The following is a 23,370-nucleotide window of genomic DNA, read 5'->3' as shown; positions in this document are numbered from 1 at the left end:
GGTTCACCTTTTAAAAAAGTCCCATGTAAAAAGTCTACAAAGAAATTTTACACACCTTGACACTGCCACCATCCCTGTCCCCTACACTCCACCCCACCACAGAGCTGGAAACATAATAGGGAAGGTCTTTGTTTAAATGAGATGCGAACAGACTTTACTAGATATTTGCACTATTTAGGGCATAATGGTGAACAATGAGGGCTCTAGAATTAGACTGCCTGACTTCAAGTCTACAAGCTGCAAGTCTTAAGCCACTTAATCTTCTTGGGCCTCAGTTCCTTCGTCTATAAAATCGGAATGATGACAGAATGTAGCTTATAGGGCTATTGTGAAGATGAGGTGAGGAGAACGGTACCTGGATCATAGTTTACTCCACATAGTTGTGCCATTGTTGTCATCACTTGACCACTCTGTCTTTGGTGTTAAGAGCAGGGCTTGGACTGACAGTTCAGGCATTTCCCTCTTAGCATGGTGCGTGCTTTGCCAGAGGGATCTGGGCTTACTTAGATTGACTGGAACATTTGTTTTCTGTCCTTGAGTATACAACTGATGACAGTATAATGGGGGGCTCAGGCGAATAAAGAAAATGGGGTACCAGGTAGTAGGCATGATCCAGGCTAACATTTTAAACATTGTTGATAATAAACCAAAAGCTGTTTATATCCCTAAAGCCACGATAACATGTAGCACCATTCGTCCTGCAATTCAACTTGGTGATGGCAAATGTCATTTCTGTCTAAGTGCTACACTCATCCATGACCTGCACCCATCAGACGTCAATACAAGAGCTTTGGGAGGGTCAGAGAACAAAGCATAAAACCTCAGATAACTGGGTCTCACTACTCTGTTCCTCCCTTCTACCCAGAAAGATTGAATCTCAAAGGTAGGCTAATAGGTAATAACTTGGAAATCTGAGACTCAGAGAACACTAGCAAAATCCATAGTAAAGACAAAGCAAAAACTTGATTTCAGAAATTCCTTTCTTCCTAACCTCAACACAGCCTCTAGATTACTTGGACATTCTCACCTGCGACCTCATAAAAGACAATTTTTCACTCGCAGGCATTAGACATGGTAAAGGGTCAAGTTGAAATCCAATCTAAACTGCCAAGTTAACTCACAAAAAATTACTTACTTTCTAAAATTAAAAATCAAAAAAAGACACGTGCACCCCAATGTTCATTGCAGCACTATAAAAAAAAAAAAAAAATTAAAATAAGAGAACTGGTCCAAGTACCACAAATGTATCTTAAGGAATAAATCCTTAAATAGATCTCAAACTGTGACTCTAAATCACACAGTTGTCTTCTGATGTTTTATAAATTAATTAATTCACCAGCTATTTATTGACCTCCAATTATAAGCCAGGCACTGTGTGAGGAGCTAGAACTCTAAAGATGAAAGTTGTTTCCTTTTATTCTACAAGACCCCAGTCTAGGAGGGCTGGAAAGGCATACAGGCAGACACTTATAAGACAGTATGGGACAACCAGTGACTCAGACCTGAATACGACTAATGAAAGCGTGGAGCCAGGACCCCGACCTAGTTTGGACGGTCAGGAAGGGCTTCCTGGAGGAGGTGAGCCAGGAGCTTCCTCAGTCAGCAGGGGAAGGGGACAGCAAAGGAAAGGCATTTCAGGTAGCCCTGGAGACAAAAGAGACAGTTAAACAAAGACACAGGAGAGAGAAAGAGATGATGCGAGCTGCTGGGCTGCACAGTCTGATGGAGATGCAACCTTGTATTCTGAAGAACGTGGTTGGACAAAGCTCAGGGTCTGAAGTCAGACAATTTATAGTCCTGGATTCCCAGGTCCACCCCAAGTGTGCTGTGCAGCCTGCCATAAGCTAACTCACCTCTTTGAGCCTCAGTTTTCTCAAGTGTGAGGTGAGAGTAATGGTATTTACTTTACAGGGTCATTACTCCTGCTTTTAGTACTGTACTCCCAGTGTCCCAGGAAGTACCAAACCAAGTCCTGAGCAAGTTGTAATACGTGGTCACCCTACACATAAGGCAAGACAGAACAACTGCTAAATAAATATCAGTATCCAACTTCTCCCAGGAGACAGCAGGACTAGGTTTCCTTCAGCAATCTTTTCTTGCCCCTAGACAAATGGTCTCATTCATAAAATTATCTGAAGGCTCCTTGCAGGTGAGAAAGGCACTAGGCACCCTGACAATCCCCTTAAAGACACAGAGCAGGCCAGTGAGAGGCTTCAGGAAAATGCTAAGGGGAGATGGGACTTGCTCAGACAGACTCTTTAGGACACCTGAACCTGGGGAAGAGGCCTGAATTTCAGAGGAAAAGATCTTAGTTGGCTCCCTGGCTCTCTCTCTCTCCCCAGCCTCTGATGCCACGCTCAGGGCCTCCTCCCTTGGTGGGAGTTTCGGTTCCATCAAAAACTTCCAGAGGTTTTGTGGGGTTAGTTGAACATTGACAGATTCTTCAAAGCCTGGAATTCACTCCCAGAGCCAAAACCAGCCAAGTCTCTATGGGGCTAGGATTTCCCCTGGGGAGGGTCACGGGGCTTCACCACACCTAGACTGATTGATCTAACCTTGCCTCATGCTTTAGACAACAAGGAGACAGAAAAGAAAAATAGAGTCTGAAGCTGGATCCTCCTTTCCTGGCCCCCATTCCCGGGAGAATGGGGGTGGGAGTGTAAGGCGACCTACTGCCGGATAAGAGTCAGGCCAGAGAGTCAGAGAATTAAGTGCTATGCAGAGCAGCTGGAGAGAGGAAAAAAAAACCTGAGCAGGATAAAGGGCCCAGGGTTTTAACACAATGAATGACATGTGGCTCAAATAGTTTCAAAGAGAACAAAGGCTTAGGTAAATAAATAGTGTGGAAGAGGAGAGCAAAAATGAATTACAGCAAATCCCACAGGAATACACTGGCATTTTTCAAAAACTGTAGTTGAAACGACATCGCTGCTTCAACAGAGATCAAGATTCAGCCCTCCCTTTCCACCTACGCACCTGCTTCTGACACCCACGTTCTCAGGACAGCAGCCCTGGGCTCTGCTCTCCAGCCAGGCTCTGCTCTCTTTTCTCTGTGCCTGTCTCCCAGGCCCTGGGGGACAGGGCAATGGCCTGAAAAGAGCACTGGATTTCAGAGAGTCATTTCCAGCCACATGACCTCAGGCAAATGAGTGGAGTTCCTTGAGCCTCTAGTACCTCCTCTGTAAAAGGGAAGTGATGATTTCAAAGTAAAATGTAAAAATACAATCTTGTTTTGAAAGAAAAGTGCTGGCACATGTTAGGCCCCGAATAATATTCTCTCCCTCCTCCGTTCAGTAGGATCCAATTCGATAAACCTTTACTGAGCACAACTCTCCATGAGACACCGCGCTCAGCACTGCAGGGGAAATAATGCTTGAAAAAGCATAATCCCTGTCCTCAAAGGGCTTACAGTCTCCTGGGAGCCAAGGACACTGGTACCCAGCAGCCTAACCGCGGCTGCCACAGGGGCACAGCAAGTCTCTAGCAGGAGGAATGGACTCACCCCATGTGGGTCCAAACGGGCTTCTCCACTGAGGACCTTTTTCCCCTTTGAGCTGATGGTCAGAGATCTCTTCCACCTTGGCTGTGGCCACTCACCCTGGGTCCCGCTGCAGCCTACCTCAAAAGCCTTAGGTCTTCTCTACATCACCATCATCATAACAGTCCATACCTATGTAGGGAGCTCTTCTAAGTGCTTTATGGAAATTACCGTGGTATTGGATCCTCACAATTACTGTTATGAGGCCCATCTTGGAGATGAGAACCTGAGAGCCAGCAGTAAGTCAATGACCCTTGATCACAGAGAGCAGGTGATGGTGTGGCATAGGAATTCGGGCAGTCTGGCTCTGGAGATCATGTTTTCCAACCATGAGACTGTAGAAATGGAGTTGTGGGTATTCTTGGGCGGTTTTTTGGTAGCCAACATTTCTGTTGGATATATGCTGTATATTCATATTATTTCTCACTCTTCCTTTGCTCTCTTTCTAAGTTCTGTATTCTAAAGGGAAGAATTCTTGAGTGATTTAAAAAATAACACTCAGTCCGTCTTCTCGAAGCACCTCTGGGCAGACCTCTGGAGTGTGTCCATGTCAGCGCATCTCCTTGTGGGCTCTTTGGAGAGACGACTCCCAAGGCCACCTGCAGCGCAGACCAGAGGCAGCAACCGAACAGACAACATGAAGCAGCTTCCGCCTGCCGGGCCTTCCAACCTTGCGTCGCCCCGGCACACCTGTTGTGCTGTCACTGGGCGCAGTGCCCCAAAGCTTGCTGGTCCTCATCATCATCCACACCCTCCCCACATTCTGCCATCTACGTGCCAACCTACAGACTAAATTCTGGCAGGTCCACAGGTGTTCTTTCCGTCTTCATACCATCCTCTTTCTATGGCGCTGTGTGGCCTGAGTCCATTTGGGCTATTATCAATCAAGTAATGCAACCAAATTTCCTTAAAAAAGAAAAAGAATTTGACTAGTGTCCTGGAATTTGTCAGGATAAAACTTGAACTATAATAGTGGGAAGAAAAGAAAACCTCTAGTGGGAAAAAAAACACAACAGGAAACGAGTAAATTTTTGCTTTTACTCTTACCCTGGCAGAGGGAGGAACATGTAAAAAATACAAACGATTAAAGGGTTCAAAGTCATTTTCACAGTTCACTGAAGTACTGAACCACTGTCAATTATCAGAACTTAGCTGGGAAGGTTTGGTATCCACCCCTCATTTCTTAGTTTTCATTTGTACCTTCTGACCCCCTCCCCCGTTTCTCCAGCAACCACCAACCTGTCCCCTGTATTTATGAGCTTGGGATTTGTTTGCTTGTTTGCTTGTTTTTAGATTCCACATGTAAGAGAGCTCATACAGTCATCCAGTATTTGCCTTTTGCTGTCTCACTTATTTCACTTAACACAATGTTCTTGAGGTCCATCCATGTGTCACAAATGGCAAGATGTCCTTCTTTTTAATGCCCGAATAATATTCCATTATCTATAAATTGTATATAAACTCTACTGTATGGTATAAGGCAAGGGGCAACATTCAATCTTTCCCATATTGATATCCACTTAACATACCTCACAGCTCTGCAGTACTACCTTTGTCATAAATTAACTGTGAATCTGTTTCTAGACTCCTTAATCTCTTTTCCTCTAGTTTGTCTACCCTTGCCCTAATACCAGCCTTAATTACTTTATAACAAGTTTTTTTTATACCCTTGCCCTAATACCAGCCTTAATTACTTTATAACAAGTTTTTTTATATCTGTTAGTATTAAGTCCTCCCAACTTTGCTGTTCTCCAAGGTTGTCTTATGATTGGCTCTTTCCCTAAAAGTTTCAGAATCTGATCATCAATTTCTAGCCCCTCACACAGAAATCTGCTAGAATTTTGAACTGGACTCATTGAGTCTACACTACAAACTAGGGAGAACTGTCACATTTATGTAATATTGCATCTTCCAATCAATGAACATCATATATCCCTCCATTTATTTGTGTCTTCTTCATTTTCTCTCAATAATGTTTTACAGCTTTCTACATAGATGTCTCTCACATGTGCAGTTAAATTTACTCCTAGGTATTAGATTTCTTATATTATTGTTAATTACGCTATTTAAAATTTTATTGTTTTAAATGTTTCTTCTTTACAAAAATGAAACTTATTTTTGTCTTGACTTTTTGAATAGCACCCCTGCTGAATTATCTATAAATTTTAATATTTTATCTATAAAATGTTTAAATTTCTATATGTGTGTTATTGTGTCATCTATGATGTTAGTTTTATTTGTTTCTTCTAATCTTTATATTTTTCTTGACTTACTGCACTGGCTAGGACCTACAATAAAATGTGGAATAGAAGTGGTGAGAATGGGAAAGTGTTATTTCACCATTAAGTCTAATGTTTGAATTAGGTTTTTTGTTTTGTTTTCTATATATCCTTAATCAGAATAAGAAAGTTCCTTTCTATTCTTCGTTTGCCAAGATTCTTTTTTCTTTTTAATAAATTTATTTATTTATTTATTTATTTTTGGCTGTGCTGGGTCTCCGCTGCTGAGCGCGGGCTTTCTCTAGTTGCGGCAAGCGGGGGCTACTCTTTGTTGTGGTGAGCGGGCTTCTTATTGCAGTGGCTTCTCTTGTTGCAGAGCACAGGCTCTAGGTGCACAGGCTTCAGTAGTTGTGGTACGCGGGCTCAGTAGTTGTGGCTCGCGGGCTCTAGAGTGCAGGCTCAGTAGTTGTGGTGCATGTGCTTAGTTGCTCCACGGCATGTGGGATCTTCCCAGACCAGGGCTTGAACCTGTGTCCTCTGCATTAGCAGGTGGATTCTTAACCACTGCGCCCACCAGGGAAGCCCACCGAGATATTTTTAAAGTCATGACTCTGTCTTAAATTTTTTTATGAAAGACCTTTTTTTAAACAACTATTAAAATTATCATATCATTTTCCTCTTTTTTTAAAATATGAAATTGCACTAATAGTTTTTTTCCAATGTTAAAATAATTCACTTGAGTGTTTTTACCAGTTTTGGAAAACTTTTGGAAATTATCTTTTCAAATATAGCTGCTGCTTTATTATATATCTCCTCTCATTCTAAGATTCCAATTATATCTCTGCTAGACCCCTTTACCATGCACATCTCTCATACTCTTTTGTGTATTTTGTGTATTTTCTATCCTTTGTATACTGTGCTGCAGCATGGATATACATGGATATTTTTCCACAGATATTTTTTAGTGTGCATGGATATTTTTCCCACCTATTGTCCAGTTCACTAATTCTCCCTTTGGCTATATTGAGTCTGCTGTTAACTGTATACCATCTCTTCAGTTCTTAATTTCAATTACTGCATTTTCAGTTCTACAATTTCTATTCGGTTCTTTTTATAACTCCCAGTTCTCTGAATTCTCCATCTTCTCCTATAATTTCTTGAACAAATTACTCAAAGATACTTTAATGTCCATGTATAATACTTCCAACATCTGGATCTTCTGTGGGTTTGGGTTTTCTCTTGTTTTATGAAAATTCTTATATTTTGTATAACTAGATTGTTCTATAGAGAAATTGTATATGAAAAATTTTATTTATAAGTTGAACCTCTGATTATGTTATCTTCCTCCAGAAAAAATATAATTTTCCTTCTTGCAGCTAGCTGAAGTAGGGACAGATTAACAGAATTTAATCAAGCACTGAGTTGATTCAAAGCCAGGCTTCAGCCTTTGTAAAGTTTGTCTTTTTCAGTTTACTCTTATGGTCCCAACTAAAAGCCTAGGGTGTTTATCAGTACTCTTCATCCTTAATGATCCCTGAACTCAAGTTGTTGTCTTTCCAGCCTGGAGAGATTACCAAATTGGTGTTTCACTTACCCTTACCAGAGTCTCAGCTGCAGATTTCAAATCAGCAAATGTCCAGCATGTAAAGCAGTAGAAGTATCAAGCCCAATTCTTTGGGTTTCTCTTTTGATTATGGCCCCTCAAGTCAAGTGGATATCTCCATGAAAGACAATAGGTTTTAATGAAAGCCCCGCTTAGAAACTGGATGAATTCCTCTGCTACTTTAAGGTTAAAAAGTTATTTACTATTTACTGCCAAATATGAGAGAAATTTTATTTCAAATTTAAAAAGATACTTTCATACATTTAATTTAGTAATAGATAGGAGAAATATAAAGAGCATCCAAAATTGTAAACAACTCTTGCCTAATCAATGGATTTAGAAAGAAGAAGAAGGAGGGGGAAGGGGAGGGGGAGAAGGAAGAAGATGTCAAATTCCCTGTCTTCCTTTCAAGGCCCTCTGCCACAACCCTATTTCAGGCTACCCCTTCTCCTGCACATCTTCCTCTTCCCAAACTATTGTGAATAGAAATACATAAGTCCTGCGTGGAATAAGTCTCTTGCTTAAAACCACCTTCAGTGGCTTGACAATGCCTGGGTAGAAGAGCCGGGGAGCACAGACTTTTCAACATGGTGCTCAAGTACTGCCATTCTCTCCCCACCTATTTGACCCTGACAGCTTCATCTTCCAGGAATCTCTCATAGATATCACAGGCTTTGGCCAAATTGAAACGCTTGCCATTTCTCAACACATTTCAGTGCCTTCACATATGCTATTGCTATTCTCTCCATCCAGACTCTTCTACATTTCATTGCTTCCAGTGGAGAAGATACCCATTACTTTGGGTACGGTTCACAGGTTACCCCTCCCACTTCCCCAAAGGACCATGGCGGCTGACGTTCTGGGGTTCTCATTACTAGTTGCGTGACCTTGAACAAGCGGCTGGGGATGATGTGATGATCATACAAGGAGCCTACCCAGCACATTCCTGCCATGCTGAAGTCACTCAAGGAATATTAGTATCTTTGGTCTTCCCTTGCCTTAATGTTTCTACTGAAAGAGACTTCTCCCTTTCTCAAATTCCTATAGAACTTAGTCCTCATGTTATATCTCTATTTCTTTACGTCATTGACTTTGCCACAACATGTTGTTTATAGACAAAAACATTAACTGATGCATATGCTTCCTGGGTTAAGTGCTGGGGTCTGAAGTTACAGAGATGAATATGACCAGATACAACGCCCACAAGAAGCTCACAGTCTAAGTGGGGGAGACAGTAATATAATCATCTACTTAAGTGTCTAAATGTTATTGTCTATGTGTTACATTCAGAGACAGGCACATGGGGAAAGAATTATTAGCCCACATGCATTAGGCTGGGCAATAAGGTTACACCACAGTAAAGCAGACAATGTGTGAATAAGAGCCAAATTATTCCAGAATATTTAATGCATTTCGCAGAATTGAGCTATGTGGGTTTTTCTTTACAACTTTCAGTGGTGAGAGGCCTGAATATAAAAGGTGTATAGAGTCTTCACTCATGTTACTGATACTGGTGGCGGAGTCCACACCCCCCTCCGTTTTCACAGTAGTGAGTCACAAGGCTGGCATACTTTTAACTCTCTAGGCTAAATTCAGCCCAGGAAACTGTAACAATACAGCTTAACAGCCTAACACAATCTCTTTAAAACAAACAGCTTTCCCTAGACCTGAGCATTTGATCCAAAGATGCTCCAAGTTTTCTGTTTATTGAACACTAAAAAAAAAATTGTCCATGGCTAACTCAGTTAACAGAGGCTTGGCTGAAGCTATCTGATGGTAAGAACAGGAGACCTAGAGTCAGACAGACCTTCGAGGTTCTCCTCCCATCCCACCCACATGCCTGAGCCAAGGTAAGTCTCACTGTGGCCCTTACATGGGGGTGGGAAGAATGTACGCAGCCATAGTTGTTGCGCATATCAAGTGTTGTCTAGGTAAACGCTTAGGTGGTGCCCAGATCATGGTAAGTGTACCAGATTGGAAGAGCTCTTTATTGCTCTGCTTTTGAAATAAAAATTTTAAAATGCAGTCTTTCAATTAGCCTGGACTCAGTTTTGTTCTTTCTGGATTACATACAGATGACTTTTGACTGTAACCAACTTGAGTTTAGACCAGCCCTCCCACAAAAGCCCTCTTTTAAGGTGTTAGTGGTGAAGTCCATTAGGATCATGTGGGGACCAGATACAAGGCAGATGTTCAGGCCCCCGTCAAACCTACTGGTGTGAATCTGTCATAGTGGTGGTTGCAGGGACCCAATAATCTGCATTTTAACTAATTCCCTAGTTGACTACGCATACTCAAATTTGAAAACCACTACAATACGTAAATAAGGACAGAAATCAGATGTACCAACAAGCGAAACAAAAACCTAACTATGTTCAAATTAAAATACTCATTTTTTTTGGATTATCTGTGTTATGATTTCGATTTACCATGGGTAATTGGAAATAGTGTAAATAACCTATTTTCTCACGTTGCCCCTCTATGAATTTTCCATTCTCAGTGTTCAGTAAACAGTCATTTCTAACCAAAATGGGAACAGAGGGAAGTTATGTGGGAAAATTTGTCATTGCCACCAACAAAATGAAGATGGAACATTCAGAAGTATGGGCACAGAAATCCTAAAGGGCTCTGGAAGAACACTCAGCAACTCAGACTACAGTGAGCATGGGCAGACTTTGTACATTCTCCGTTTGGATTTGAAGAGAGATGACAGGACCAGAGATAAATCTCCTCTCACAGAGACAGTGGCCAAGATCAGAGTGGGTAGGAGACAGTGAAAAGTAGCACTGCCCACCCTCAGGCCTGATGGATGAGTAACAACGATGCTGAGATACAGAAGTCAGAGGTGGGGAAATGCACTTTCCCTTCCAGCTATGCTTCTGCAGGTTGGGTAAGTGACGTTGCAAAGGTAGACGGCAAAGCCCTGGCAGCAAGTGGGTTATTTCCGAATTCCCAGGGACTGGGAAAATAAACATCTGCTTCATTCCATTGAAGTGAACACTTTTGTTCTAAGCTTAAAATGAGCTGGCATTGTTTTTTTTTTACTGCTCTAACTGTTCCTTTGCACTATCACCCATTGGTATTACAAATCAGAGCTGCACTCCAAAAGGCAAATGCTTCATGTAGAACACTTGACATAGTTTTCACATGACAATCAGTGCTGAGGAAGCTATGTGAATAGATAGGGTTGATCCAACTTAATTTTAGCATCCAACCTCCTTGACTTGGAATTCTAGGCTTTTTACATTTGAGCTTCTGACCTGGAAGAGCTAACACTTAAGGGCTCACCATGTGTCAGGAGAAGGCGTCTATAAAATGCAACCGCCGGACGAGGCGCTACTGTCATTACCATTTACAGAGGAGAACTCTGAGGCACTGAGCAGCTGAGCAACTTGTTAATAACCAGTGGCAAAGCTGGGAGCGCAGAGCCCACACCATGGTACACGGCTCTGACTTCCCAGCCATCTCTCACTGTTCCCCTCACACTTGAACAGCAAGCTTCCCATACTGAAATGCTCCTTGATGAAGTCAGGCCGTTCCACACTCTGAAGTTTTTCACATTCTGTTCCTGCCTCTTGAAATGCTTATCCCGTTTCCACCTCCTAGGTGATGCTTCTCTCACTTGTCCTGGCAGAGCTAGTTGATCCATTCCCTGCCCTCTTGTGACACTTCCCTCTCATCGGGAAAAGCAGCATGCAGGTTACAATGAGATTTTTCTGATGACAGGTCTGCCTTCTCCACCAGCTGCTAAGCTCCTCTAGAGAGAGGACTGGCTCATCTCTGGCAGCCCCAGTGCCCTGTATGGCATCTGAGGCCCATACAAGTATGGGCCTAACACATATTTGCTGATTAAATTAATTGCTACCTTGCTTCTTAAACCATAAAATGTTCCCTCACTTCACTGAGGTCTGTTTCCTCAAATGTCACCACTCTGGATTAAACTTTCCAGAACTCTCTGTACTGGCAGCAACTCCTGGAACTCTCCATTGCTTTACACAGACCTGTTCTTCATAACACTTAGCAGTACCTGATAAACACACATGCATGCCTATACACATACATATATACACACATATACCCACACATGCATAAACACATATATCCAAGCGTGTATGTGTGTGTGTGTGTGTGTGTGTGTATACTGGCACACACACATATACACAAACATACACACAAGCATTCAGACATACATACACATTTATGAGCATGCAGATATAGGCACATCTGTGCACACACATGTATACATGGATGCTCATACAGATATGTATAACAAATGCACACACGTGGACACACATAAGCACACGCATGAACATGCCCATACATGTGCATGTGTGTGCATACACATGCATGCATGCATACAGTGTATATAAAAATATACACATATATGTTTATATGTAAGGTTATGAACACCCTCAGCAAGATAGAAGCTCTACAGAGTAGGAACTTGTCTCTATTTACTACTATACCCAACACCCCTACAACAATGCCTGGCACATAAAAGGAAGATATCACATATTTGGTAAATAAAGGAATGAATCTTTGAATTTCTCTTGCTCACTGCTATCATTCATGATGTAAATCCGCTGAGATCCCATTAGTCATACCTAAATACACATAGCACTACCAGACACTGTTCTAAGTGCTTTACAGATATTAGCTTATTTATTCTTCAAACAACTCTATGAGGTGGGTGCGATTATTATTCCCATTTCACAGATGGAAAAACTGAGGCATGAAGTGTCAAGTGACTTCCCAAGGTCACACAGACAGGAAGTGGATCAGGATTTGAATCAGTTATGTGTTCTTAATTACTGTTGTGTTACCTCAAGACTTTTTCATTTTCACTGTCCTTAGAAGTCACATTCCTATATCATAGCACACAACATGATAAAATTAGAGTTATCAAGCTGGGGTCGGGGAGATGATACTAAAAGATCTAACTAGAGACTAGTACAATGTTTCTATATCCCCAAAAATTTTCTTTCTTAGTTTCTCTAGACATCTATACTGGCTGCAGGATGCCAGGAGGCAATCCTCAAGATCCTCAGTGCAGGGAAAAAACAATCTTTTTTTCTCTTCACCCTTTATAATGACTCATATGAATGCTTAGTTAAGAGAAAATTGAAAACAAGGAAATTACCCAGGCCCGTGGGGAGATGATAAGGAAGCAGACAGCGGTTCAGATGTGAGGCTGCCGCGGAGGGGCGATGACTGGAGATGTGCATTTTCCCACCAACAGCTGCGGATGTGCAAGCCCCAGAGTAAACATTAGCGCTCAGGGTTATTACATGGATGTGAAGCACCATGTGCTGAGTTTCTGTGCCATGAAAAACAGTGGACCTTTGGGGTAAGCCTACTCTCACAGCCAGTGACGCAAGTGCAATCTTAGACTTTGGGTCCCCAAACAAACACTTTTCCAGCAGTCTTCTACCTTTTGAACTTGGGGTGGGAAGTCCTCCTAACAGGTGGTTGGCAGCATCAGAACCTGGGGCTGGGTTATTCTGTGTGTTTTTGTTTTTGTTCCCAAGCTCAGCGAAGGAACACAGCAGCTCATCTTTTCAGTCACATATTAATACATGAGTGAATAAGTAGAACCTTCTGGTTAAAAATTCCCTCTGGATACCAGATAAGGTTCTGAAGCTGATGAGTTGGTCAGAGATTTGCTTGAAATCAGGGACTCTGGGCACAGGAACTCACACTGAGTCAACACACTCTGCTCTGTTTAGAAGGAAGCACTTGCTCCATTGTTTGATGAAAAGTCTTCACCAAAGTAAATGTGAAATGACGGGGAGAGACAGATCAGCATTACAGTCTTGGATCCAATCCTTCCTCATCCTGTATCCTTAAGCAAATCCCTTCACCTACTGGAGTGTTCATTTGCTCAACCATTAATGGAAGCAAAAATACCAGGATGATGGTTTGAAAGTGGCAAGTCACTACACAGATAAGTTTAATATCAACATTAATCAACAAAAATAATCAACAAAATTATTATCAACTTTAGTATTACTGATCTCTCCACTACACAGTCAAAAAATAGCCAGCCTGGTCTAATAAGCCTGGTCTTATTCCCCGTGACTGGGAGAGCCCCAAACACGTGTGCTGTTTGAAGTATATTTTATTAAGTCCCTTCCCCAATCTGGGCCTCAACTCTCTCATCCATAAAATGGATCTAGAAACAAACCTACCTGGAAGAATGTTTAATAGAAGCTCTATCTTCCGTTTTAGATATAGACATATGTTTGTGTAATTATAGGCTAAGGTAAGTAAATGCACAGACATACCTAGACATACATAAATATACTAGAAGGGCAAGCAGGAAAAAGCTCATGGGCTCTGGAGTAAAAAAAAACTTGGACCTAGGATCCAACTTTATCATTTACTGAAATGTCACACTGAAACAAGTTATTAAACCTTGATATCCTTGTATATTAAATGCAGAAAACAATGGCAGCCCACAGTGTGGTTGTGAGCTGATGACACTGACTATTTAAGTGCCCAGCACAAAGCTGGGCACAGACTGAAACAAAAACAATTGTTTTGAACTTTTCAGAAGGAACTTGAAATGCCAGGTATTTTTATTATTACCAGCTTTTGAGGGAGACCCTTAATGCAGACTGTGACCACGAAATGGAAGAGACTTACTCATGAGTGGCTTAGAACAACTAGTTTACCTATCTGATAGCCAGCCAGGATCCTGACTGCAGCCATTAAATGGGATATCATGTGTAGAACGGAATAACATATACGCACATACAGGGATGTATACACACATACACGTGTATGTACACGCAATGCATATACAGCTGCACATATACATAAGCACAGGTGTGAATACACCCACTTCTTGCCTGTTCTTATTTTCCACGACGGATAGAGTTCCAGATACCCAAAACCATTCCCTTTTCCTAATTTGGAGATGGTGTGGCATAACAGGGGCAGGGCCCCTGACCAATGAATTAGGAGGCTCAGTTTCTAAATTCAACTCTGACGGTAATTTGCTGGGGTAACCTTGGATGACTCACTGTTTTTCTGGGCTTCAGTTTTCTCATCTGCATATTGAAGAATTTGATACAGAAAGTCTTTGAGCAACCTTTTAGTTCTTAAGCCTATGATCACTCATTATCCAAACAGGACTCTGTATATAAAATAAAGAAGTTAACCACTTCAGGGTAGGCTCATAGCTGCATATCCTGGGTTGTGTGGCACAGATTTAGAGAGGCGTAGGACAGCAGGAGGGGGCTGTACCCCCGCAGGCCTGCATTTCTCCCTGATTTCTGACCACAGAAAAGAGTGGTCTCCCAGCTAAGGCTCATCCCTCACAGTCCAGAGAAGCGCAGTGTTCCGGGGAAGGCCTGGGGTCTGGGGACAGCAAACCCAAAGCCGTCCTTCCCCCCATCCCCTCTGCCCCTCACCAAGGCTCATGTGGCTGCTCTGGTCTCAGGCAGCAGTGGTTCTCATTAAACCAAACCTCAGCCTAACACAATAACCTTAAAATCGCACCAACAAACTCCTCCTCCCCCTTTCTGATTCACATCCAGGAACTCCCGGAGTCATCCTCGCCCTATCTGCTTGGGCACTGACACCGCTTTTCTCCTTCCAGATTGCCCGGCAAGACTTTATCTGCTCTTCTAATCCCCCTCCTTACAGACCGTCTGCCTCTTTGGATCCAAGCTTCTCTTTCTTGTTGCACACACTCCCTCCTGCCCCCAGTTTCCGGTCCGAGCCTGGGCCTGGCTCCTTCTCAGCACAGCTGTGGTTTGGTCTGATTTGTCTACCTGAGAGTTGCACATCACTTCTGCTTCTGACCTGTGTGCCCAGTGCCAACCTGTCCCGCAAACCGTCTCCTCTGGGCACCAGGTGACGACTTCCATCCTATAATCGGTTTCCCGGCCCCGCCCCAGACACTCAGACTCAGGATCCTTCGCGGGTAGGCTGTACGTATCTATATATTTTTTAAAGGCTCCCCTACCTGGATTTAGCAATCCTTGTTTTGTATATTTCAAAATCCTCTCACTTTTATTATCTTAATTAACTCACTGATTCACGGGGGACTGACTCTGTGGGTCCTATGCTGAATGATGGGCAGAGTGAACATGATTTGGTGGGAAAAATGAAATAGGTGAAAGTGTGGCAGAAACACAGAGGAGGGAGTGAATCCTGGTTTCTAAGAGCAGGGTTCAGTTTGGAGACATCTCCACTGTATAAGTAACATGTAGCCTGACTGCTGACACATGAGTAGGACTGTCTAGGTGGGGAGCGGGGTCACCCCAAACAGAGCGAACAGCATGACCAAAGGCAAGGAGGCGAGTGTATATGACGTGTTGAAAGCTGGACAAGTGGTCTCGTGTCAGACTCTGGGTAAGACGGAAGGGGCAGGAATCATCTTATACTCCCTAGTCTGAAGTCTTCACTCTACTGTCTTATCTCAACTATTTTCACCGAAGAGTTAATTTCACAAAGTCTATTTTGACAAAGTACTAATATATCAGTAAGACCCTTATTTGGGGCTGTGTTTTGGCTTCTACGGAAATAAACTGAATTGATGAAGGGAAATACTATCATTGGAAGGGTTTCGGTTTAGAGTAGGACTTCTCATTCCCAGCACTTCGAGGCGGGATAACTCTCTGCTTCGGGGCTGCCCTGAGCTCTCTGTAGGACGTTTAGCAACATTCCTAGCCTCCGCCCACCACATGCCATGCCAGTTCCTCTTTCCAAATGACAATCACAGAAATGTCTCCAGATAGCGCCAAATGTACTGTGGGGGCGGCTGGGGAGTTAAAATCCCCCCTGGTTGAGAACCACTGGTACAAAGAAAAAGAACAAGGGCTCTGAAGTCAGACTCAGGTTCAAATCTTGCCACAATACTAGCTATGTGATGGTGGAAATGTTACTCTTTCTGCCTTCAGCTTCCTCACGTACAGAATGGGAAATAACCAGATAGCCTTGTAGGATCATCATGAGAAGCAAGAGATAAAGTATATGAAGTGTCCAGCAGAGTACTTGGCACATGAAAGGTAGTACCAATAAGGGTAGTGATTCTTGTTTTATTAGTGTATTACTGTTATTATTATTATTAGAAATAAAGCCTAACTGAAGTTGGAAAGTTACAACAAGTAAATGAATTGCATTTTACCAAGAAGCAATAATAGGGCAGGAAATGTTGCAGTTACATTACAGACATCACTTCCTCTAGGAATCCTTTTATAATTCTTCAAGTCTCAATTCTGGGCCCATTCCATATTTTTCCAAAGCCTTATATACTTGGAACATATAATTGCATTGTTTACTTAATGTTTGTTTTCTCTACTAGACTACAAGTTCCCACAAGTCCAGTTCTCTCTCATATTCACCTTATACTCTCATCAACTAGTAAAGGGGGTCATCAATAAATATTTATTGAAAGACTTTCTTTTTTTAATACTTGTTACTCACTCAAATGCTACTTTAAGTGTCAAATTCAAGAGTAGACTGGAGCACACTGTAACAGATATGCATTCCATAAGGCATGGTGACTAGAAGTGGGAGCTCTGGAATCAGATAGTGTGGGTTTAAATCATGCATTTACCACTTACTAACCGTGTGACTTTGAGTAAGTTAGGTAGTCTTTGTGAGCCTCATTATTTCATTTAACGAATGGAACAAAATAATAGTATGTATAAAGTTGCTTTGAGAATCAGTGTTGCTCTAGAGCACTGACAACGGTGAGAAGAAAAGTTGGCAAGCTTTACTGCTCACTGGAATTAACTATGTGTTGCTCTAAGAGGGCATGGACCAGAAGCTCCTTTTGCAAGACGGGCTAAACCAATTCTTCTGCTATAAGAAAGGAAGGAAGGAAGAGGAGAGAGGAGGGGAAGGGAGGGGAGGGAGAAATTCAAAATCCTCAATTTGGTTTGATTCTGCAACTCAGATGAGCAATTTAAGCCAAATCAACATCTGGCCTAGTGAGCAATTTAAGCCAAATCAACATCTGGCAAAGAACCCAGTATCTGGAATCAGAGTGACGCTAAACCTAGGCACAACGTTTGCTCTCGGCCAACACCTGCTAACATGATGGGAGCACAAAGGACACGAGTTTCCAGACATCCAGGACTGGATCAGGGAGTGCTCAGAACAACTCACTCGCTTCAGGGAGAACGGAGCCAGGTACACCTAAGGTACAGGGCAGCCGCCTCTGTAACGAGAGGTTACTCTACTTCTCAGTTGAATATCCATCCCTCACGCAGGGGATCCCATTCATTCACTCCTTCACTAAATATGCACGTGTTAACGGTCCTCCACACGCAAAACACTGTGCTGGGTGCTGGGATATAAGAATGAAACGGCACGGGGCTCACTCTCCAAGAGTTCACAAACTTGTAAATGAGACAAAGTTGCGCACGTAAACCTGGGTGATGTGTACTGTAAAGGAGGCAAGTCCCAGGCATCATGGGAGCGAGAGGAAGGAGGGCTTAAGTCAGCTTGGGGGAGTCAGGGAAGGCTCCCGGAGGAGAGAGCCCGGCTTCAGGATGTGATGGAGAATCAGAAGCTGGTCTGATAAAGAAGAACAACTAGGGGAGAGGGCCTGAGACAGAAATCAGCTTGTTACTGCCGTTCAGGACAGCTGGGCTGCCGGAGCCAAGAACAGACCTGGAACAAAGTTACCACTATTTTTACAAGCTAGGAAGAGAGCAGCAGCAGGAGCCCTGGCCAGAACCACCCCCACAAAGAGCAAACACACCTCCTCCCGTCTTCTGGCTATCTGCGGGAGAACTTACGAACCAGCACCTTAAGTACAAAATGTTCTCTTAGCTTCGATTTCTATTCCCAACAAGTCCTTCCTCCTCTTTTTTCCAGAACTGGAAAAATCATGAGTTGAGTTCCACTTGCTTCTTTGATCTTTATCCTCCCGTCCCAGGCTTCCCTGGAGACTGAGAGTCCAAGAGTCCTTCTCCAAAGCAGAATGCCGACCCCTCGTACCAGTCAGAATGTGGGGTCCAAGGTAGGTCACACCAGGTCAGCACTTGAAGGGACCGTGATTGTCAGGGGCTTGTTTGTGCAAGGCCTGGATGGCATCCAACTCCAAAGCCAGATTCTTAACCTGACACTTGACAATCTCTTAGCATGGAGTTCATCTAACCAGATCATGAGGTTGCTTCTGACCACAATCTGTACAGAATCTTGAAGTAGTGAATCCTGTGTTCTGTAAAAGAGTATTGGGGAAGGAAATTTAGGGCAGATTCATGGGAGGCAGATGAAGTCCAGGAGCCTGGGGTTCTTCTCTGACTGCCTATGCAAAGGGAAGACAGTTCTCCTGGATAGTAACTCAGGGAACTTCCATTTATAAAGCTCCTACTTTGTGCCAGGCACTGTCACTCCAGAGTGAGAAAAATTGAAGAAAGATACCTCATTATTGCGTGCCTACTATGTGCCAGATGCTACACCAGCTGCTTTACCTGTTTATGTCATAACACATCTGTGAGGAGGGCATCACTATCTTGTATGGCAGAAGGGGAAATTCGGAAGTGTGAAGAGGTATGATATTTGGCCCAAGGTACACAGGTAGAGAGAGTAAGAATTTAAACCCAGATCTTCAGATTCCATGTTCAGAGCCCTTATTACAGCATCATGATATGTCTCAGGGGTTAGTTGTCTCAAACCAATACTATTAAGTTACAAACATGCAGGCCAGGAGAGAATGAGAATTTTCTCTCCAAAAGGTGTGGTGCTTTGGCTGCTTGGTTCACTGCTATAATCTCCAGTGCCTAGACCAGTAACCACCATGTTTACACACATTCAGTAGCTATCTTTAGTAACTGCACGGCTGGATGGGTGGACGACCTTTTCAAGATTTTCAGGCCTCTCTTCTCTTCTACATTCTGAAAGGGGCATAGGCGGCGTGGGAAACAAGAGGGAATATTGGCTCCCAGGCCATCTCTTTTTCCCAGACATCCTAACCCTAAACTGGCTGTAAGGTGAAGGGGAGAGATGGAGGTATAAGAAGGATAAAACTTGGTCAAAGTTGCTCAGTAGGTCTTCACTGTCCCACAGCAGCTGAGAATCGCCTGCCTGGTCCCTCCCCAGCCACTGCTGGCCCCTAGGCTCAGCCCTTTAAGAAGCCAAGGTCCTAGGCTATCTTTCCACTTAAAGAACTTACTTTTGGAAAACACAAGGGAAACTCACTAACGTAAGTGCATTTGTGTTTTGTTTTGTTTTTATTTATTTATTTATTTTTGGCTGTGTTGGGTCTTTGTTGCTGCACGCAGGCTTCCTCTAGTTGCAGCGAGTGGGGACTACTCTTCGTTGCGGTGCGCAGGCTTCTCATTGCGGTGGCTTCTCTTGTTCCTGAGCACAGGCTCTAGGTGCACGGGTTTCAGTAGTTGTGGCTCGTGGGCTCAGTAGTTGTGGCTCGCAGGCTCTAGAGCACAGGCTCAGTAGTTGTGGCGCACGGGCTTAGTTGCTCTGAGGCATGTGGGATCTTCCCGGACCAGGGCCTGAACCCGTGTCCCCTGCATTGGCAGGTGGACTCCTAAGCACTACGCCACCAGGGAAGCCCCATGCATTTGTGTTTTAGAGGGCAAAAAAAAAAATCTCAGCCAAAGCTTCTAAGGGTAAAAATTTCTGCCACTGACCATCTCTGATTTAGGAAAAGAGGGGGGTCGTTTCACGGCCTGGATTCCTTTCAGTGCGGTTCAACTTACATCTCTTGAGTGTCTTCAGTACCAGGTGCCTGTAAGGACACAGTCTCCCCTCCTAGAGGGCGCAGCGAGTCCTGGGCAGAAGTGAGAAGGTGTGTTTCAGTCTGTTCCTTAGGGAGGTCTGGGAAACTGACAAGGGAACCAGAGTCCTGCAAGTTCCCAAGGTGCAGCCTGCTGACTTTCAGCATGTGGTGGTCCAAGCCTAGTGCTTGTCCCCTGGGTGCGGGTAGATGACGGAGACTGCTGGCCCAGGGATAAGTGAAAGAGCATGATGGAGGAAGCTTCCCGGGCCTCAAGCAGGTTATGGGAGGTCAGGATTACTAGGAGACAGGAACACTCCATGTCTGTCTAGACCACAAATTCTCTTTGTACCTGTTCTTAAAAACCAAAATCATGACATTCCAATCAAAAGCAGACACTGCCCACACTGAAAAGGGAAAGAAACACCCTTGCCTATAAGCAGTATTTTCCAACCCACATGCATTACTGGCTGGTTACTATTTCTCAGGCACTGTGTTAGATCCTGAACACATAAAGATGAATAAGACAGACATGTTTGTAGATAGATGAGAGCTATCCTGCTCTGAAAATCCAGAGACCATGCAGAAGAACTAGTCACTGCTTCATAATCTGCTGTATAAGGAAACAGATTAATTAACTTTCACTCTACAGGGTAGGGCTATTTTATCTTATTCTTGCCTTAATGTGACTTTATTCATTTAATAAATTTATCAAGCACCTATAAGAACCAGACACAGCTCAGCACAGGTTACACAAGATGAGTAATACAATGCCCCTGTCTTCAAGGAGCTTACAGTCTGGTGGAAAAGACAAGCAGATAAAACAGCAATTACAACACAATCATTTCTTCCATAGGGATAGGTAAAAGTGCTGAAAGAAGGACAGCTTAGAGAATTTCAACATAAATGGAAGTGTCTTCCATGGAAAGCTACACAGAGGAGAAAGCATCTAAGATGGGTTTTCAACTTAGAGTAGAAGTTAGCAAGTGGGCAAAGTGGAGGACCAGTCATCCTAGGCAGAGAAACACATGTGCAAAGACATGGAGGTGAAGATGCATGGACAGAGTTCTGGGAATGCAGCTCGATGAAAGCCTTTAAATAGATAACTCTTGTCTGTAATATGAAGTAGGGACTAAAATATCTTTCAAAGTTTTTTTGGACTGTAACCCACAGTAAGAAATTCACTTTCATCATGGCCCAGTATACACATGCACAGACACATAAAATGGAAGTGGAAACGTAAGTTCCACAAAACAGTGCTTTACCCTTACTGTGCTAGACATACTCTGAGATTTTCTACTCTGGTCGGTCCATTCTATTCTGAAAATCCAATGGTCATGGTCTACTAAATTGATCTCATGAAGTTTGAACCATAATTTAAAAAGAAACACTCTTAGAAAGAAAGGCTAGGAAAAATTTGGCTACAATTGAAGTGAAAAATATTGAGAATCTGAACAAGGCCTCCCTCCCTGCCAAAAAACTGCAATAAGGATGAAGAAGAGGATAGAGTTATCACACTTTACTGTAAACCTTGTCTCATTGTCTGCCTTCCATTTGGCGATGAGATCTTGTTTGTTTGTTTGTTTGTTTTTAATTAACTTCACTGTCCCCCAGCACCATGCTTGGGACATACTAAGTGTTCAATGGGTCTTTGATGAATGAATAAATGAATACAAGAATGCCAGGTTGGAGACTTATTTAGAAGATGAAATCAGGGATATACCCAAGTAATTGGACATAGCATATAAGCCAAATATATTATGAAAATAAAATTAGAATTGTAAGGGTTTTGGAGTATCTGTAGAAAAAAGCAGTACAGGTTAAGTACACCATCATCATCCATGCTGGTTGGAAGTTAATGTACCTTTATCAAATTTTCGGTAAAGGAAAGAACCACCCAGATATTTATTCACATCATTTTTTCTATTATTTTATGGAGAAATTAATAAAATTATAAATGAATCCTATAATTGATGAAAAGTTCTACAATTCTACCCACATGCCTAACTGTTAAAGGTTTTTCTTTACTGTATCTTGAATCACCAGCTCTCAGTCTTTGCTTTAAAAATAGAAAAGGAGTGTCTTTGATTCTGAGGAGAGTTTGAACACAGTGTTGGTAGTGACATGGAGTAAGAGATTACCTAGTCCTCCCGCATGGGCATCAATTAGTGAAGCTGCCACTGCAATTCCAGCAGGAAGGCCAAGGTCCTTTGCTGCCTCTGGTGTGAGCCCATTTCCAAGAGAAGTTCCAGGAGGCAGCACTTGGTTTCCTGGGTAGACAGGAGAAAAAATAAACACCTGTCAGTTTGAAAAACACAAAAGCAAACAGAGGGTTTTCTTAAGAGAACCTCTCTGCCCCCTCCCCTCTCCTCTGCCTTTTCTCAGCTTCATGAAGATGGAAACCATGCAGCTGCGAAGAGTCCCTACACTCATTTGGTATATGTCCTTGGTTCCCAAAGGTCATGCTCTGGGGTGCTTTACAAAGCCAAGAGCTCTACGGCATCTTTCAAATCAGAGAAAGATTCCATTCATGAGAAATTCCAAAAGATACAAATGCAGTGGCCTCTTGGAGCCTAGGTTGAAATGGTCAAACTGTTCCAAACGAGCTTCCTAACACAGCAGCCCTACCAGCATACCTTACACACACATTCACACATCCATACACACTCCCTGATTAACGTATATTCCTAAAGAAGTTGAGAAAATTTACTTATGTAGTTGCTTCCTATCAGAAGATAAGGGAGGAAATTATTTTGTTTCAACAAAGAATTTCTTAAAAGTTTTTCTCAGCTGGAAAAGAGAGCCCAGTCTAAACTTTGCAAACTTTACAAGGCTGCTACTTGCACAACCACAGAGTACAATCTGAATGGTGTTCTTTGGAGTTGTGCAATGCAGTGACCCTGATATTTCGGGTGACCTTGAATTCCTGCAGTCAGTCAGGCCTTCAGTTAAGAATTTATTGATTGTCTTGCGCTGTGTGGGCGCTGTGTCACTGTAAGAGGCGATCCTTGCCCCCAACCTAGTTAGGGAGATGAGATCAGGACACAGAGAACCATGTAAGTCATTAGAGAATGAAGGGATCCATCTGCTCCCAGGTGTTCAGCAGGGGCTGAGTCACGCCCTCCACCCACCCCAGCCAAGGAATTTATCTTAAGTATTTCTGCACTGCAAGAAGGGTGGGGCTGGACCTCTATATATGCTAAGATCCCTCTGCGCTCCAAGGGTCCGAGATTCTGAATGTGTGCCATTTGCTCAGTGCTAAGATTCCTGCCACTTGTTAATTGTTCCATGGAGTTCCAGGGACGCACAGAGG

At 43.0% G+C, this 23,370-nt stretch overlaps 1 protein-coding gene across 8 annotated transcripts in view; it reads right to left on the bottom strand.

Annotated features, from left to right (window-relative positions):
- FGGY (FGGY carbohydrate kinase domain containing) overlaps positions 1–23,370 on the bottom strand; it is a 411,167-nt gene that overhangs the window by 182,086 nt on the left and 205,711 nt on the right. For 7 of the 8 annotated variants that reach the window (XM_059898898.1, XM_059898889.1, XM_059898942.1 and 4 more), the window contains one exon: positions 22,199–22,327. In XM_059898898.1, coding sequence (XP_059754881.1) covers positions 22,199–22,327 — 129 coding nt within the window. Of the gene's footprint in view, positions 1–2,976; positions 3,068–22,198; positions 22,328–23,370 lie in introns of those variants that run through there. The other variant, XM_059898879.1, reaches the window with a different exon arrangement.

This window comes from Balaenoptera ricei, chromosome 1, assembly GCF_028023285.1.
Source record: "Balaenoptera ricei isolate mBalRic1 chromosome 1, mBalRic1.hap2, whole genome shotgun sequence".
In the NCBI taxonomy this organism is placed as follows: Eukaryota; Metazoa; Chordata; class Mammalia; order Artiodactyla; family Balaenopteridae; genus Balaenoptera; species Balaenoptera ricei.
Note: the sequence above shows the minus strand (reverse complement) of the source record. Positions and strands in the feature narration are given on the sequence as shown.